Here is a 19038-nt window from a genome sequence, read left to right on the forward strand (position 1 = left end):
ACTTACATGCCTCAGCACCACGGTGTATGTGATATAGCACATATTAAAACAACTAAATTTGGCGTTGTATTTGAAAATAGCAATATAAAACAGCCAGGCATGAGTGACATACGTGCACGTATGCATGCGTCATACACAGCCACTTCTGTTCATTAAATGTACTTTTAGAAAACAATTACGAGGATATATCATTATGTTATAACATTGCCCTGTGGTAAACTCATGTGGGACAAAGTGCTTGTGGACACTTATCAGCTCTGCGGGCTGAGCGCAGATTATCAAGTACTGAGCCAAACTTCATGTGGTTTTATACAGTCTATGGTTTTAGTGCTGCCCGATGAGTGAATTTGCATTCAAGTCTGCCGCTTCGTCAGCAAGAAACATGCAGAGCCCATACACTCATGGTAAACCCGTTTCTCGAGATTCGAGCCCTCTGATTTAAGGGCTAGAGTTTAGCTTTTCTTTAAAAAAAGGCACCTTTTCCTCTCTAACCACTGTCCTCTGATACATATTTGCATCGTCTCCAGAGCCTAGAGCCACGTAAATATAAATTGGTTCTTAGCTGAATGGTAAAATTACCTGTGTGCAGGTGCGTGGAGTCTCATTAAAATGCAAAATGCAGTTAGCGTGGTTACTTGAGCCCTTGTGCGGCATGATTGATCATACCACAGTACCGCAATATTGTGGTTACTGTGACAGCCCTATTGGTAACCATGTACTATTAACAAATAATGTGGGTTATGGTCATTAGCCATTTGAATCTTATTTAGTTGAACTAGTTGATTGCATGAGATTACATTACTCTGTTGAACATAGCTGCACTAGGGCTGGAAAAAAAAACTAATAGGTTTTGTGCACAGCAGAATGCTAGCTAGCTCACTGTGCTTCAACGATAATGCTAACTTTTATTAAAAGCATAAAATATAAAATAACCTATTAAAATAAAAATTTAAGTGAAGACTATCTGTTTTTATTGGTAGATTACATCAGTTTGTGCCCGTTTTATTATGCCTCAAAATTAGCGTTAGCATTTAGACAAACATCTCCTTTTCTAAAACACAGAAGTGTCCTCCAAAGACGTTTTCACCTCATTCGTTTAGTATTTAATGTTGTCACTGATATCCACCAACAACTTACTGTCCACCGCCTGATCATTAATTATGTATTCGTTTTAGCACGACTCGGCCAAAGCCCCACAGAGATACAATTAGACAGGAAGAAGTAGCTAACTGTGAGGTTACTGAGCTGTGTTCTGCGCACAGCCAACTGAGATTAGACTAAACAGAATCCTACTTTTTACAAACCCAGAGTGCACATGGTAAACAACTCCAAGAGTATTAATATTTGAGATAAAACTGAAAAATAACTGAAACTAATAAAAGAATCCCATACATTTCAGGACAAGTTTGGAGAGATCTAAACTTCCACGATAAAAAGACAGGATATCTTTACAAATGGCACTGTACTTGCTAAATAACTGCAGCTTGTGATAATTGCAGCAAATCAAATAGCAGTTTGTGATATATTAAGCAGGCCTAACCCACACTCACCTTCTCATAGAGATACATGGACTCTCCAGCTCGGGCATCCATCTGTATACTGCCCCAGAACCACTGCCACAGAAAGAGAAAAAAAAAAAAACACATTTTGGATTTATTTTACACACAAACTGGATTAGGACGAAATGAGAGAAAACGCTTCCCGGTAGAATAACGGCGTCGTCGCTCTTTGAAAATCAACTAAACTTGGCAGAATAAAGAAAGGGGGCTTATTGATTGCGGGGTTATGAGCACAGCTAAACCACTCCGACAGCTAGGTTCAAATTATTCATCCGGTGGAGGAGGAAATCTTATATCGACCGCGCGCTGACAAGAGCTAGAGCATGGGAGAAAGCATTGATCCAGAAATCCAGGGCCATTTGGGGTAGCACAAAACATTCATTATTTGGAGTAGGATTCTGATGACCTGGCGCGTTGTGCATGTTATCATTAAAGGTGCTCTATGTACGTTTCTGGTGGAGGGTCCGTCACCTTCTTGTCTCCAAGGATGTTATTCCTTTGCCTTAAATGTTCCACAGTATGACAGATTAAACACAACTGTCATGCCGCCGGGTCATGTTACAGGTCAGTTCTGTGAAGAAGTGACCCCATTAGTTTTTTGTTGTTGTGTTTTGTGCTCAGCTATTGGTGACTCGCATTTGACAGCATTATGAACACGCTCTCAACACCTTGTCCATTTGTGTTTGTAAAAGAGACTTGAAGGGCTGTTTTACAAGTCAGATTAAAATATTTAAAAGTACCTCAGCGCACCTCAGGGGTCTAAACACGTAGATAAAACAATTGTAGGCAGCAGATATTTTGCTACTATATATAAAAAAACAAATATAATCTTTATAAAGGGATATTTAGGCTGCTGTAAACACACGGGCACTGTTTGTAGTATAACTTTACATATTGTACTATTTTCAACACAAATGTACAGGTAAAACTTTGAACGACTGAAAGCTGTTGCAAATAAACGGGTACTTTTTTTCCTACATTTTTAAGATGGATTCAGAGCACCTCTTTCAACCCTACGGCTATCTGTGCTATTTTTCTGAAACATTGGGCATAATTTTTTTTCTAGAATACGATGACAATATACTCCCAGATGGGGACAACAGCCAGTTTTTCCCACTGATACCACATTACTTTGCCCTGAAATATCTAAAAGGTGAATTGACAAAATGTGACTCATGGTCATATATAGTCATAGTGTTTTTATCAGCACTATAAAAATGATCTGTATAAATTATTTGCCTATAAAGTGTTGTGATGTTATCCGAAACCCAGCAATTGTGCCAAAACCAGCTTCATCACACTTCATTGCACAGTTAATTGAACATACATAACTCAAGAGTAGTTTTAAAAATACACTGCGGTGCTGCTAACCCACCTCTTGCTTGACGACATATAGCTTTTTGTTTGGAGCAAAGGGCAGTTCTTTCACAGAGTTCTCCTCCACCACCATGTGAGTACAGCGCTCGCTCCCCACCTCCAGGTAGGTGCCACCTAAGTGACATAGACACATTACACACCTACATATATTTACAGAATAACCTTTATCTGGCACACAGGGAGGTGGTTATCTCTGCTTGACATGTACAGGTTTAATTTGGCTCCCAGGGTAGGCTTTTATGTGAGATTCATAATCAGGCTTAATCCCACGGTGATGGAGACAAGGACCCACGGTAATCTAGAGGGGATAATGCGTGCTCTTATGTCTACATCGGGGTATTTTTCACTTTGATGAGGATAAGGTCATCACAGGCAAGTTCTTAGGTACATCAGCCGGATAATACGCTATGTGATTTGGTATCACAGAGTGTCAACCAAATGACTACTTTTGGTTTGATAACAAGTCACATTAAGCTCTTAATTTACTATGTACCAAGCTCTAGTGTATACAATAAGTTATCACTATGTAATTATTTAAATTTCATTTACAATTACAATTATTGCTCTAGACAATTACAAAATCTGTAATAGAGTAATGTAGATCATTATGGCTGCAACAACTAACAATTATTTTAGTAGTTGACACTTGATACACTTTTAAACAAAAAAGGCTGAAATACTGTGACTGAAGGCTTCTAGATATAGAACACCTACACTTAAACTGTATTATTGATAAAATCTGTATTTTTTATATACATTTGCAATTTTGATTGAATAATGCTGCTGTATTTTCATATATGTTTTAGAGAAGGGGTGTTTTTTTCTCCGGTGAGCTACTTTTACAAAACAATATGCTAGAGAGCTAATAATTTTAGCGGTCGCAAAAAATTAAGTACAGGTAGTTCAGAAATCCCTTAGTGAGCTACTTGGGAGGTGATGGAAAGTTATTAGTAGCTCCCAAGCTACAGGTTGGAGACCCCTGTTTTAGAGTCTGTAGAGATCAGAGAACAATTACGATTATTTTAATAGTCGACTAGCCATGAATATTCCAAATAACTGTTGCATCCCTAAATAACAGTAACTCTTAAATGTGTCCAAGTTTCCGTGAGTGGAAAAGTTGCTCATCGATTGTACCCGAGTACAGCAGAGAGCAGCAGTTGTCTAAACGTACTCTACTGTGAGATACGTCGTCTACTTTCATTTCATGTTTGTTTTCTTCATTTAGATACGCTGATGCCCGACCTTCTCTCAAGGCAAATTATCGACAACTGTGCTTTAAATAAATCATGATTTCCCTTATTATTAATCATTTGATGTTCTTTGCTCAAAACTATCTAGTGTTTTTTCCCCCTCACTAATGCAATATGTTTGCTTTATGTTTAAGGTTCATATTATTCAATCAATTTTTTGTGGGCTGTAATAATGTAATAAACCTTAAAACTGCATTGGATGTTGTAAAACAAGTTAAATTACAGACCGTGTTTCAGTGTGCGCTCCTCCATGTTGGCCTTTTCTTCATCTGAGAAACCCAGAAAACTCAGAATACAGTCCTGAAACGGAGGGACTTTGTACTCAGTCCGGAACTCCTCGTCTCCAGCGTGGAAGGTCCTGGGCACCCAAAGACCAGACAATCGATCAATAGTTATTGCAAAAAAAAATAAAAATGTATGCATTCAAGATTAAATTAAAATAAAACCGAAGTATAAACAAAAGTATAAAATAAAAATACATAAAAAATAAAACAATGGGAAACAATTTATTTGAGTGTTTCCAAAAGTTGTCATCTGGTTTGTAAGTTCTTTGTTAATACAGTCTGATTGTCAATGACAATTGTCAATGATGATTTTACTTACACGTCATCTCTTCTCTCCCAGGCCTTGAGAATCCAGTTTGGTGTGAGGATAGGCGTCCCCATGCAAACTGCCAGCTGTAACAGAGCACCAGACAAATGTGAAATAAATGATCAATTATGTAGCCTGATCAACCTTTTTTTTCTAATTTTATCATGCAGCTGTCTTAACTACTTTTTAAACCAATTTCTGGCTAACAAACAATATGCCTCAATTTCGGACTTCTCTTCTGAAAGAGTTATATTTTATACAGTTTTAGTTTGGGATGTTTTGCATTACAGAGATGGCCAAACAAACAATACAATTCTGAATAGGGCTGTGCAATCAATCAAAGTTTAATTGAGATTTGATTCAGTAATTTCTGCCAATGATCATCTTGGGTCTTTTTAATAGAGAAGTCCACAGCCAATCCTGTCAGGTCTGAACTCTGCTCCAAACCACATGCTTTCTTACAAATACTGACTAAAGACTTTACATATTTGCCAATTATCAGAAAAATTTCAACTTTATGTTCAGCAAATTCATCCTAAAAACATATTTGTGAGGATTAATAGATTTTTCGGATATCATCAAGCCTTAATTCTGAAACAGTTGCCATTAGTTAGTTTAGTAAACAAAATTGATATTTTATAGGTCTTCAAAAACGAACACCAAAGCACCAGAAGGATTTTCCCACTAAAAAGCTACTTGTTTATCTCTAGCAGTGTGGGCAAATTAGATAATGGCAGTCTGCCCAAGTCTTTTAATCCAAAAAGCCCCAGACGTGTCATAATACAAGTCAATAGAAATCCACTAGCCCAAAATAGATCAATTAACAACAATTATCAAGATGTAATAATGATTTTTTTTTTTCTTGCATATTTTGTTCAGGCAGTGCAAAGCTGCGAGTTGCTAATTGCGTTCTTTAAATTACGATTTTGATTTGTAGGTGATTAATGAGGCATCTCTAGTACAAAATCAAACTCCAAAGACAGTATTTTTTTTTTGAAGAACCATAAATGTCCATACATTTTTCCTCCCAAAAAATTATTCTGCATAAAAAACTGCCAACCCAGTAGTTTACATCTGCACAAACATGTTCTGAAATGCAAATCTTGAGTTAAAAGATCTTGTAGCAGGTTTTTTCCTCTATATCTTTTCCCCAGTAATATATCGTATAAGCAGCTCTTAAGATCGAAATACATCTGCATCTAATAAGAAGCCATTTTATTGTCTGTTAATCAGGAAGTGTGGTTAGCATGCTAGTTGTAGTTAGCTTAACCATCACAGTATAACTCCACCGCTTATAAACTCATGGCTGTGGATAATTAGCGTGTCCAGAATGAATAACGTAACCAAGGAAAAACTTGGGAGCACTGCAAACCAGCTCCATTTTCACGTTTCCCGGTACACCGCCTTTAATTTGTCAGGTCATATTTCTGGCTTTTTTGTCAATTCTTTTGCGTGTAAAATGTGAACTTTGAACAGATTCCTTCTATTAAAACAAATCATAAATCCAATCACAATGCTTGTCAGAAAAAATTGCAATTGGATATTTTTTCACAAATAATTCTGCCTTATTTTGTACTTTGCCGCCGAGGTACAAACAGTTTCTACTCTAGGCGCAATTTAAAACCAAGCGTGTGGGGCTTGGTTGGAGAATAGCTTCTGTCTGTTTTTTTTTTTTAGTTTAGCGTGCTGCTTTCAAATGGAAAACAGAGCTCTCCGCCTGTGACAAACTTTCCTCACTTGTACTTCCTCAGCAGAACAAAACCGTGACAGGAGAGAAGGCTTTGAGCAGTAAAAAGGCCAGGTGGAGGGGAGGGAACGCCGATGACAAGTCTGATGGGAAATGAACGGGATGACGCAACGCTGTGAACTGAATCAGGGCTTGGCATTTGGTATGGTGATGCTAGGCTAAGGAGATCTATGGGAGGGTTTGTTTTGTATTGTGTGGGGTGCTGAGAGTAAACAACAGCATCAAAAGGATTAAAAACGTCAAATCTAATTATGTGCGTACAGAAAAATGGCACAAGAGAAGGTGAAATTATAAAGTATGAGCAAAAAAGTGGTTGCATTATTAATAATTGTTGTAATTTGAATTGAAATAAATGTTTGCAGATTATAATAGAGTGTAGCTGAAACTGTCAAAGCACAAAACAAATTCTATACCACTTTTGTACATAAAAATCTAAATTATAATCAACGCAGACCTAATTAAGACCTAATTAACCTCAAATGACTAAGATGATATAAAATGACTATAAGATGATATAAAATGACTGCCATTTTAAATTATTGCATTGCTTGGTGGTCTCTTAAATTATTTTAGTATACCAAACCATGTATAAAAAAAATATAATAAAAAATATCCTGCTCACCCTGTACTTCTCCCCATGTGTGGAGTAGGCAATCAGATGGGTGACCTTGGTGCTGAAGTCCTTCCGGATAGTTCCTCCCATGTGATGCACCAGATTCACCAAGTTTTTCTGCGAGAAATATAACAGAAACTGTTCATTTTTTTGGATCGAATCTAACAACATTCTGCATTATCAAAGTCTTTTGTCATCCAATTTTAAAGGCAATGTGGGGATAACTTATTTTCTAAAGAACATCATTTTCCCATTACGGCGGCTTTGGGTCTGGGCTCTTTTCCAATGTTATTAGAGACCTGATGCTTGAGTGCACTGACCATTTCCTCCTTGTTCCTGAAGCCGGTGAAACACAGCGACAGGTTGAGCATCGTGGTGGAGTAGAGCGGGCGGCACGAAAAAGGCAGAGGCTGAGGGAAGAAGAGGAAAAAGATTTAAGTAGTATCATTCATCTACTAAACATTTCAAGTTCTTGCATTAGTTCTGTAAAAAAACGCACTATTTGTTTGCCACAATATTCTGGTCATAATTTAAATTAGGGATGCTCCGAGCCAGCCTTTTCAGTTCCAATACTGATCAAATACAGCTATATAAACCGATATGGAAAAAAAAACCATTTATTTCATGAAAACTAAAATAAAATAAGAACTCCAGATGCACATAAGTTCAGAAATCTCAGCTGTTAGTTTGCTGTGTTGTCTAAATGGGGTCCATGGGTTGGTACCAACTGACGCCCTCTTAATTATCCATAATTAGTGATTTTTTTTGCGATTTGTGATTACCAGACTTTAGCTCAAACCTGACGTTCCAAATTAGCAGCAATGGACAAATATAATACAGAACGTTCATCTCATTCAGTGAACAAACTCCATCAGGTTAACCCTTTAAGGACTGAGCACACTATAGACCAGTGTAGCTCGCCTACACTTTTATTCTTTTTTTAGCCATAAAAATCATGTTAAAGGAAGTATCAGAATGTACTGCATTTTTACACACAGCTACCTCTATTTTACATCCATCTGTATTTTTTCTTTGATGCATCGGATAAGTGACTGGGAAAATCCCTGCGACATCTGCGCTCTGATTGGTCACCTTCGAGGGACAACGGAGGCAGATTACAGAGCCCCTTGCCTCTGCTTTGAGACGCAGTTTGAATTTACACGAGAGCAAATTGGTTGCGGAGTTACGGTAACGGAAAGTCCACAACCGCGCTCTATCAGCGACGACAGCATCCTCCACTATAGGGTTAAGAGTACTTAAGAGAGACTTCATTAGAAATTAGAGAAATTGAGTAAATAGTCTTACTGCATTCAATTAAAGGCTCAACCAAGATATCAAACTGAAATCATGCAACCGATCTACCCAATCTAGAAAATTTTTTCTGGATCGATGTATCTGATATCAGTATCTGATATCAATGTTCAGGATTTTCCATGACATGAAGCTTTGCAGCAGTCCTGTCACAAAAGCTAATTTTGAAGTACGATATATTGGTACATGGAAATATTGCGATAAACGATAATATTGAAACTACTTTATGCCACTGACACAAAGGAAGATAATCCCAGTAAATATATTTTAAATATAAAAGACATAAGCTGCAACAAATAAATGGCAGAATGAACCAATAATTAGCCATAGAAGTTATTTACACCAACACACTCCCTCTAAAGCTCAAATCTTATTGTATTACATAAAAATGGCCAAAATGTCTGCAGACAATAAATATAGAGCCCCAAAATATATAGTTCCAGCTTTCATATTTTGAACGATAAATCGATATTGTAATCATCATGTCACGCCTATTTTCCAATGCTGATAAGTTTCAAAAACACAAACTTGGCTTTTATCAAATGCAGCCTTGTGACTGCTTCTGTATTTTAGTTCTCATGTTTACACTAAACCAAAGCTACACCTTCCTACTCGTTACAACTTTTCCTATGCATAATCAAATAGTTGTGTGGTCTCGCTGGTATTATTTGTTTTGTAAATTGAGTCTGGCTGGACCCTGCTGTGAATAAATAACATACTTCGTCTTTGGCGGCACAATGCATCACCACGGGGGGGCCCACGATGCGGTTGTCCTGTTTGTAGAGGTACGTGTAGTCTGGGGAATCAAAGTGCGACAAGACGAAAACTGTCTCGAAGTCCGCGTTCTCGCCGTCCCCGAACTCCTGGACGCTGTCGGTCATTATGCAGGGGGCATTGATGTCCTGCAACAAAGAAATGAAGAGGAGTTATCCAGCAGGGCACGGACGACTAATGTGCAAAACAACAACAGTACAGAGAGGAGAAGTACCAGTGTGTTAGGGTAGGATAACTCATTTTTAGTCAACTTTATTATTCATGTTAGCACAAGGTGGTGAATATAAATAAACAGGAACTACATAACTTTTCTGATAAAGGGTTTGCTACCTACTTGTCTCCATGGAGATTACTTATTGGCTTTTGACTTTTTCCTTGAGCGGAGTGGTTCAGTGTTTGCAATAAATAAGTGAACTAAAAAAACTAAACTTTTTTTTCCACTGGTTTACTGTTTTAGGACTAGTAGGATCAGTTATTTACACCTTTTGTGATTTGTCGTTTTCTGTCAGTGTAGCACTTTAGAAACAGTTTATAAAATGCCATGTTCCACAGTAGAGTTTTAAACATATTGTCTAGCATGTGTTTAATAAAAGTTTTTGTCGCTTAAAAATATCTCGAAAAACATGCAATCTTACTGTAAGCAGGGTTGCCTCACCACAGATCTGACTTATAACCCTGTCAAATGGGACTTTTTAAACTTTTTTTTCATGGAGCTAAACAGATGGCGTAACATCCTCCACCAGAAAAGTTACACAGTGTACCATTAACTGTTTTCAAATAACATCAATGGAACAGAAATTTTAATTAAATAAATACATTTTCGGTATTACAAATATTTTTCAGTGAATCACAGAGCGTATACTAGTCCTGAGAATATTTCCATTTCATTTTTAGAGCAAATTATTATTCAGGTTAGGACAGTGAGGTGTTTATTGCACTCGTACAATGTCTGCATATTAACTTATTTCAAAGAACCTCAATAGCATAGGAAATTAGGATGAACAAATAAATACTACCTGGAATTTGACTTTTTGCATTAAGAATAGAGAGCACATTAGCTGTGTGAATAGTTCAATTTAGTTTTTAGTTATTCATTTTAGGACAATGTCTGCATATTAACTCCCTTCTGAGCCAATAGAAATTCATATTTTGTTTTGTTATAGTAAAGTCCATTCTGGCATTGGATCCCTAAGTTGACGTCACATTTATTTAGGGGTGTGGCTAGTTCATGAAAATGCACGTTTTGAATTTTAAAAAGTGCAAACTGTAACTGTAGTACAGAAGTGTGTATACCCACTTCCTGTTGTCTGTATACAAATGTCTGCATTGTACAGAAGGAAATGGACTATGAGCTTGTTGCAACTCAGTAACATTTCGAGATAACAGACTCAAACGGACTCTTAAAAGGGTTAAAAGGGTACTTGGCTGCATTTTGTTGCTCATCAAAGAAAATAAACAGAAATCCTAGAACTGAAAAAAACAGTGCGTCAGTACATTTTAGCATGCCATCTGTTATAAAACACACACTGCTTACTACATTTTGGAAACAGGTACACTCATGTTTTTAGGGTTTAAACCATTTATGATTCATGCCCTTTTAGTATTGTTATATACTTTTTGCCAATTTGAGAAGATGAGACCGTTCTCCCATTTCCTGTGCGATAATCATCCGAAATTAACCACTAAACCGCACTAAACATTCTCATGGTCATCTGTAAGAGTACTTGCATGTTTCCAAAATGTTAAAAAGGCCTGTACCTGATTTTTCCCCCATGTATTTAAGCAAAATTTATCGTCATATTGTATAAGCAGCTCTTGAGGTCAAAATGAGTCTGCTGGGTACTGTCTGCATCTAATTAGAAAGCATTTTGTTTTTCAATACTGACAATTGGGAAGTGCGCGTTAGCATGCTGGTTGTTCTTAGTTTTGGCAATGATGGCAAAACTCCTCTGTGTTCTCTGAAAGTTGTGAACATTTGTGGTAAATAATTGGGACGTTTGAAATGCATAAGGTAAGAGAGGAATAACTTTTGACCACAGCAAACCATTAAACTATTAACTAGTTTTGTTTTTTACGTTTTTGAGTGAGTAAAAATTAGGTACAGCGCCTTTAATAGTGGATCAGTATAAAAAGACACAAATTATCGTTACATTGATTAATGCTTATTCACTTGTGCAATAATAATCTTTAATCACTTATATTATTTCAATGCAACTGCAATTGGTATGCATTAAGTTTATGATCCCATTAACAGCCATAAGCTTTTCATCAGATACATAATCCTCCCATAATGTACCATAATGTGGCTTTCAAATTGCAGAATCCTCTTATAATCCAGAACCTTTTCATTCCATTGCCAAGAAGATGAACTCTGCTGTATTTAACTGGCACTTAAAGTAGTACACCATTTTAAAAGGACCATAAAAATTTATAGAAAATCTGTCCAACACAGTGACATTTGAAGGCAAGTCCGTTAGTGTGGACTAGGGCTGAACGAAAATCGAAATTTAAATCAATTTGTCGTAATTAGCAAATCCCAAAAGCAGCAATTATTTAATGTGGCAATACATTGTTCTCAAATGTCAAGTATCTATTAGTATCAAGGGTTGATACTGGAAAAAAACATAATAGGCCAAATTTGGTCATTTCCTTGTTTTAGAATTGTCTTGATTGATATTAAAATTAGTATAATACCAGATGTAAGCCTATCAGTGCTGTCACAAAACAACAATTTCAAACTGGATATCGATACTAAAGAATAGACTTAATACTCTATACTGATTCCGATACCACTATAATTAAAAAAACAAAACAAACACTTAATTTAGACAACAGAATGTGATTGTGAGGAGACATTTTTAGTATTGATACTTGTTCAAATGAGTATCCAGTTTCAATACTAGTTCGAATATAATATAGGTTAGCATCTGATCGATACTTTTGACCATCCTTGTAACAATCCCTTTCATTTATTCAATTTCAGTTCTGTTTTTGTGTTTGATAATAACCTTTGTGAAAGCAGATGACAAGTCTCTATAACCTGCTAACCCTGCTAGATCTCTACAATCCTGCCCAAAAAGCATGCGATTTTTGAATTAGTCTAGCAAAATCTGCACTAAGAACTGCGTCTCAATCACAAATCAAAAACCTATCACAAAATTTGTCTGACAATTTCAACTTTGCCATATTTCAGAAAATCGTTCAGCCCTAGTGTGCTCCCCATATTAAGTTTGATTAATTACATTGAAATCACAACACAAATCACTACAGATGGGCCATGCACAGTGCTCGAGCGGACAGGACAAGTGAATTATAACCCCAGACACATTTAGACACACACGTTCTACTGTACCATATTGACAATAGATTTTATCATCATTTTCTCGTCTGCCCCCGTGTCCACATCTCTTATCTTTACCACTGGTACCTCCATAATTCGGACGGCCTGGAAAAAGCAACCAGCAACAAGTCAATGTCACACAGTGTAATCAAAGAATGGCATCAGGATCCAGGCTGCAGATGGCAAAGTTTAGAAAGACCTGTAAAAGAAAGCTGTCAGCATCAAAAATGTCTGTATCATCCTGATGTTTTCTCTTTAAAAAGGACTCATTAAAAACATACTGCATTTGTTTTGTTCCACTTACTTGAGCAATACGTATTTTGTCTTTTTCTTCAAAGCTTAAAACACTGATCCACCTCATGATGTCATTACATGGCATGTGCTACTTCACATTTTAAAACATCTTAACCTTAAATGTTCAAATTGCCTACATCAAGCACCAGCTTTTTATATCTTCACTCACAAAGTTCAATGTACAATCACCCTTAACATGCTCAACTTTCTATTTAAAATCAATTGATAATCTTTTATTGCACATGGGTCGTGTGTCTTTTGGTGAAGTTTGAAATGTTTTTTATTAAAAACTGTTGGAGATGTCAAAAAATTACGATGTGTGATTTTATCAATGCCGGGTTTGATCCAATATGGCCGACTTCCTGTAGGGGTTAGGGCGGGGCCATAAAAACATTTTTACCTATCCTGACATGATCTGTTTTTTAAGGCTAAGTTTCATTTGTTTACGATGAAAATTTTCCGGGACGAGCTCCTACTGCAGCAATATAAATCGATTTTCTTTTTTTCACTGTTTGGTCTCTGCGCCAATTCTTGTAAATAACTGCAATAGTTTTTGACAATAATTGTGACAATAATCGTAACATTAAAGTTTGATCATGAGACGTCTTCTCATTCTGTAGCTGGTTTTGTAATACAACAGTTGACGTATTTACTAGTACTTATTAAAACATAAACAGAACTAGCGGTTTTGTTATATTCGGTGGCATTATTGTTATTCATATATATGATCCTCTGCTATACCAGGCCGACAGATTGACATGCACAGACAGATATTTTAGCAGGATGCTTTCAGAGTGGCAGGGCCCATGGTCGACACGGGGGGGAGGAAGAGTAACCGCACTTAGGGAAAGGAGAGCAACGCCCCCAAATCACCTTCACAGGGCTCCATCCGCACATCATGCACACACTCGAAGCTGTGCTGAGCGAGGAGGCAGATCACGCTGTCAGGTGCATAAATATACAAAACAAATATGTGCACTCCGACAAGCTGTCAACACCTGTGTGTGGAAGCAGACGTCTCATTTGTTTAAGGCCTTTATGTAGCTTGCCTTACAGTTTCTCAACGTCCATAGTTTTAACAGGACTGTACAAGCAAGCACTCCGCATTTAAAATTGATACTTTGCAGCTGATGTCATCAATATTCCTTGGGGATGTGATGCTAACTTGAGGCTCTGCTCTGTCTGAAGTTCTGTTACTCAAGTTAGACTTTAATCTGAGCTTTGTTTTAACACAATCTGACCATAAAAAGCTGACTTATAGTTAGAACTACAGCAGGGGAGCTGATTTGTTGCATTAAACAAGTCTCTCTCACATAAAGTTAGTCACAAGCTAGCGTTAGCCAACAGTTCAGTTAATCACTTTTTTGTCGAAAATCAAACACCTAAACAGGATAATGAACACTCATATTGATCGCAGGCTCCTGAAAATATGATGTTTAAATAAATTTTCTATTTTTTCCCCTATTTTCATACCATCTCAAAACCTTTTTGGCTGTTTGCTAATGTGTGTGCGCACTGTGTTGCCATGGAGACTGCTAAATATTCCGTCAGACATACATGCAGAACACCCCCAGCATGAGGTCACTGCAGAGTATATTGCTAGAGCCAATGCAATACCAAAAACACAGCAGGCGTGGACAACAGAGCAGCATAAAATTGAATTGTAATATGGCAGATTGTCCATAAAGATTGTTGCTTTTTAAATGGCACAGTGAGCGAATATCAGGCAACTTCTCACAAGATCAAAAAGGTCTGGGGTTCAATTCCAAGGTCTGGCCTTTCCGTGTTTGGTTGAGTTTCCTCCTAGTAGTCACCCAACAATACTATGCTAATTTTCCAGTAATGTAATCCTGACCAAGTCTAACTCAATATATAGAGGCGGGTCCAATGCTCCTGACGGGTTGCCACAGCACAGCATTGAAGGATGGGTCAAATGCAGGGGACAATTTTTCTTTAGGAGCAATTTTTAAAAAAAACTTTAATTATACAGACATTATAATCAGAATTGAAATTTGACTTACAATAAGCTTATTAAAATGGGAAATACTGTAAAATCAACAATTATGAGTTTTTGGATCTCCATCATGAATTTATTCAAAGTTGTATTTCGATTGATTCATGCAGTTTTGAGTAATCCTGTATTGTTTCTACATTTGAGGCTGGCGTGCTCGGATAATTTATGTTTTCACCTACCCCCTATCTCTTCCCACAGCTCTGTACTTGTCAATATTCAAAAAATCTGGACTATGGGTTATGGAAGTCAAAGGGCATGTTTCGTGTTAAGTCAATTTTGATTAATATTGGGGTCTATAATGACAAAAATTCAAAAAATGTTCTAAATATCTTATAGTTTAAGACGAATTACCTGAAAAAGCATGTCTTCTTTAAGCCAGTCATGTTCTTGGCCTGTAAGTGCACATTATAGCAAAGCGAAATAGACTAGTTTGAAACAAAAATAATCCAAATGATATTCAGTAAGTCGCAGCTAAGAATGTACCTGATTAAAAATGTATAAGCCAATTAAACAAAAATGCTGTGTAGTGAAATGGAGATCGCCCATGCTAATTTTGCGATGCTTGTACTAATGGTAGAATAAAAAACAAGGAACTCAAATTAAAATATTTCTGGACGCTATTAAGTGTGATTTTGGTAGGAATAGCTATTTTAAAGGCCTTAGCAGTATTTTTCTCAGATCAAGCAGTGAAAACAACACACATCTTCAAAGGGATGTGCATCTAATTAGAAAGCATTTGATTGCCAGATAAGCAGGATGTGAACATTATCATACTAGCTGTTAGCTTTACTGTCACGGTAAAAGTCTGCAATGGTCTCAGAGAGTTGTGAAAAGTGCTTATAAAGTGATCATACTGAATAATTAGGATTGTAGGGATGGCTATGGTAAGTGAGGAAAAACTTTAGACCACTGCAAACTGTTTAAAAAGGATTTGTACCCAATTTTTCCCCATGTATTTGAGCAAAATGTGTAGTATCGCTGCACATATATATTGTATAAGCAGTTCTTGCGGTCAAAATAGCTCTGCCATGTGTCGTCTGTATTCAGTTGGAAAGAATTTTATAGTACAATAGCAAGGAAGTGCACAGTTAGCATGCTAGTTGTTGTTAGCTTTTACTCTGCTCTGGTCTGAAAGTTGTGAAAAGCGCTTATAAACTGATTGCTGTGATTAATTAGGATGCTCACCTATTAGCATACTAACAATCACTACTGTTTTCCTTGTTTTGATTTAGGTCTGAGAATGGAGTTATAAATAGGAGATAAATGATGTATAAGCTCCCCATTCCGGTTCAAAGATGGATGGTCTTTAACTCGCCTCTCAAACCATCTCTTTTCTTTGGCTAAGACCTGTAGCTCACCATCTTCAAAGGAGTGGTTAGTAGCTTTGAAATGGAGATGTACAGCAGATTGGGGTCCCGAGCTGCTCTTACAACGGCGTGTTTGTACAGTCTCTTAGAGTGGCTGTTTTGTTTCTCCAATATAACTCACTGCACTCTTCACTACACTGAATAGACCACATTGCTTCGTTTGTGGCTCAGGGTTTTGTCCTTTGGGTGAACCAGTTTCTGTCTTAAAGTGTTTGTAGGTTTGAAATAGACCGGGATTTCATGCTGTCTGAAAATCCTCTGAAGCTTTTCATACACACCAGCTGTGTAGGGAATGGTTACACAGCTAGCAGAGAGGGATTAAGAGTCTGCCGTACACTTCCATCTCAAAGCCACTAACCACTCCTTTGAAGATAGTGAGGTACAGATCTTAGCCAAAGAAAAGTGGTTTGAGAGTGGTTAAAGAGGCAATTTTGTTAGGAAAGACAATCCATCTTTGAACAGGAACGGGGGCCTTAGATATTCATTTATCTTCTATTTACAACTCCATCTTCAGACTTAACTCAAAACAAGGAAAACCATAGTGACAGGTAGTATGCTAATAGGTGTGAGCTTAACCATTAGGGGCCTGGTGATGCAGAATATGACTCAGGTTCAACAGGTTAGCTCCTTCCTTCAGATAGATCTAAGGCAGTGTCCACCAGCAATCTGACCAAAACTGAAGAAGCAGCTTTGTGGAGCGGCAAAACTTCTTCACTCTAAACTTTTGTCCAGTTGACAGAATTGAATTTTTCTCTTGCTATGGATTATACCTGGACAACTGTGATATTATAGTCATCTTATACTCATTTGAATTCTAAAGCTGTTCAGAAAAGGTTGATTTCTATCCTGTGAATGTGACTTTATTAGTACTCATACACGCTCAGTGGAGTATCTAGTTTCGATACTAGTTTTAATATTGATTAGTATCTGATTATCAAGACTTTGGGGAATCCTACAGACACAACAGACTGCGAGGTGACTGCTATTGTGATTTTAGGCTATAAAAAAATTAATTGAAAACGCAGCTTGCTCTTCTTCTTACTGAACTGCCAGTCTTGATGCCAGTTTCACACAGGAGATGATGTAGACAGCCAAACAGATGTTGTTTTAAGAGCAGACCAGACTTGAAACTTGGCAAGAGCGAGTTGACAGTTTACTCTCCTGCATGAGAAAGTAGCATGACCTCATCTTGAATCCAATCTTGGAATCAATGTACTTACCAACCAGATACAAATATATTCCTAAATAATGTGTCTTCCTTTTATGGTTGTGAGTATAAGGATCACTACTCAAGTTGTGTAGGGCCCAGCTGTGAAGAGCCCCGCCTCCTGAGTCCCAAACGTTTTATCATGTCTTTCTGTCAATCTACATGTAGTTATGACAAAACAGGGCCCTGGTTTGCTTCTCAGCGTAAATATCACTTTGCTTGGTTAAATGTGTTCGTACAATACGCCACACTGCCCTCGACCCCTCCCTCCTCCCTCGCTCATAAACGTATTTCAGGGACAGCATTGATGGGGATATTCCATGAACGTGGCTCAAGCGGAAACTAATTCCAGTTAAAGCCTCAAGTCGTTCCATGAAAGAAATAAGCCGCTAATATCCAGATAATAATCAATCCTAAAGCTAGTACTGAGACTAGATACACCATTACTACTGAAAAAATACATAAATAGGTAGAATTAGATCTTTCCTTGTGAGTTTTTGAATAGGTTTGAGCTATTTCAGGATTGGTATAAGACTAGAGATGGTCGATATATCGGTATGAGTGATTGGAGGGTGTTCCTAGATTATTAGGTGTCAGTACATCAGATATATCTTCTCAGCAGGTTCAAATGGTAAAAGAAGAGAGATGAAGCTTAAGATGTGGCTGTATCTTTACACAAACGACTTTGATGTAAAGTTCACAAATTAAATAATCACTTTTCAACAATTTGTAGACCTTGCTATAAAATCAATATAAAAATATCAGTAATCTGCCATAGGAGCGAGACAAATATCAGACGTCTGTGTCAGCAGAGGAAAAATCATATCAGACCAGATTGTTTGATGTTGAAGTTGACCTTTAAAAATACGGTTTAAGAGGTTTCCTTTAAACATTGATTGGAGTCATTTGTAACACACACCCATGATTATGCTCAACATCTGTGCCCTCTCAGTGTTTACTGGACTGTGAAGTGAATATTTACAATTGACAAAATGTACTGGGGTAAAAAAAATGAATAAAAAAATGCATCAGAGTCTAACAGCCAATGGAGCAAATGGTAATTGTCACATTAGCAGCTGAATTAATGTTTTGTTTACAAATAGATAGTTAAATAATGCGTCCCAAGTACACTAGATTTGAAGCAATGATGGAAAAATTCAGAATGATTTCCTCTCTCAAAAACAAACAAAGCAAACAAAGGGTTCTTTTTGCAAAGTCAGAAATGCCAAAAGCGAATGGAACAGGTGTAATGAGGCTCGAAATCAAAGTATATCCCATTCGCAAAATCTTCTACCCAAGCACCGCCTCAGAACATATTTGGCTTTCAAACTACCACCTCAAAAAAACCAAAAACAGTTCCACACACTTATTCGAATTTTAATAAAGATGAAGATTCAGTGATTTGTAATCGTCAGTGATCAGCTTTGGGTGTTTTTGATCAAGAGGTCCACAGCCAATCATCTGTCAGTAAAAGCATGTGGTTTGGAGCAGAGTTCAGACTTTCAGGATTTGACTATTTTATATGATAAATGTAGGGCTGCAATTCATTTAAATCAGAATGGATGCAATGACCAAATCGCAAAGGCTGCAGTTT

The 19038-nt window shown here is 37.2% G+C and overlaps 1 protein-coding gene across 4 annotated transcripts in view; it reads right to left on the reverse strand.

The window, feature by feature from the left end:
* ect2 (epithelial cell transforming 2) overlaps positions 1-19038 on the reverse strand; it is a 66488-nt gene that overhangs the window by 40390 nt on the left and 7060 nt on the right. For 2 of the 4 annotated variants that reach the window (XM_055221590.1, XM_055221588.1), the window contains 8 exons: positions 12575-12667; positions 9168-9350; positions 7458-7547; positions 7147-7254; positions 4790-4863; positions 4414-4544; positions 2935-3050; positions 1551-1613 (listed from right to left, as the gene is read on the reverse strand). In XM_055221590.1, the coding sequence (XP_055077565.1) occupies positions 1551-1613; positions 2935-3050; positions 4414-4544; positions 4790-4863; positions 7147-7254; positions 7458-7547; positions 9168-9350; positions 12575-12667 (858 nt within the window). The remainder of the gene's footprint in view (positions 1-1550; positions 1614-2934; positions 3051-4413; positions 4545-4789; positions 4864-7146; positions 7255-7457; positions 7548-9167; positions 9351-12574; positions 12668-19038) is intronic. The other 2 variants (XM_033965559.2, XM_055221589.1) reach the window with 1 other exon arrangement.

Source organism: Periophthalmus magnuspinnatus, chromosome 4 (assembly GCF_009829125.3).
Source record: "Periophthalmus magnuspinnatus isolate fPerMag1 chromosome 4, fPerMag1.2.pri, whole genome shotgun sequence".
Taxonomy (NCBI): Eukaryota; Metazoa; Chordata; class Actinopteri; order Gobiiformes; family Gobiidae; genus Periophthalmus; species Periophthalmus magnuspinnatus.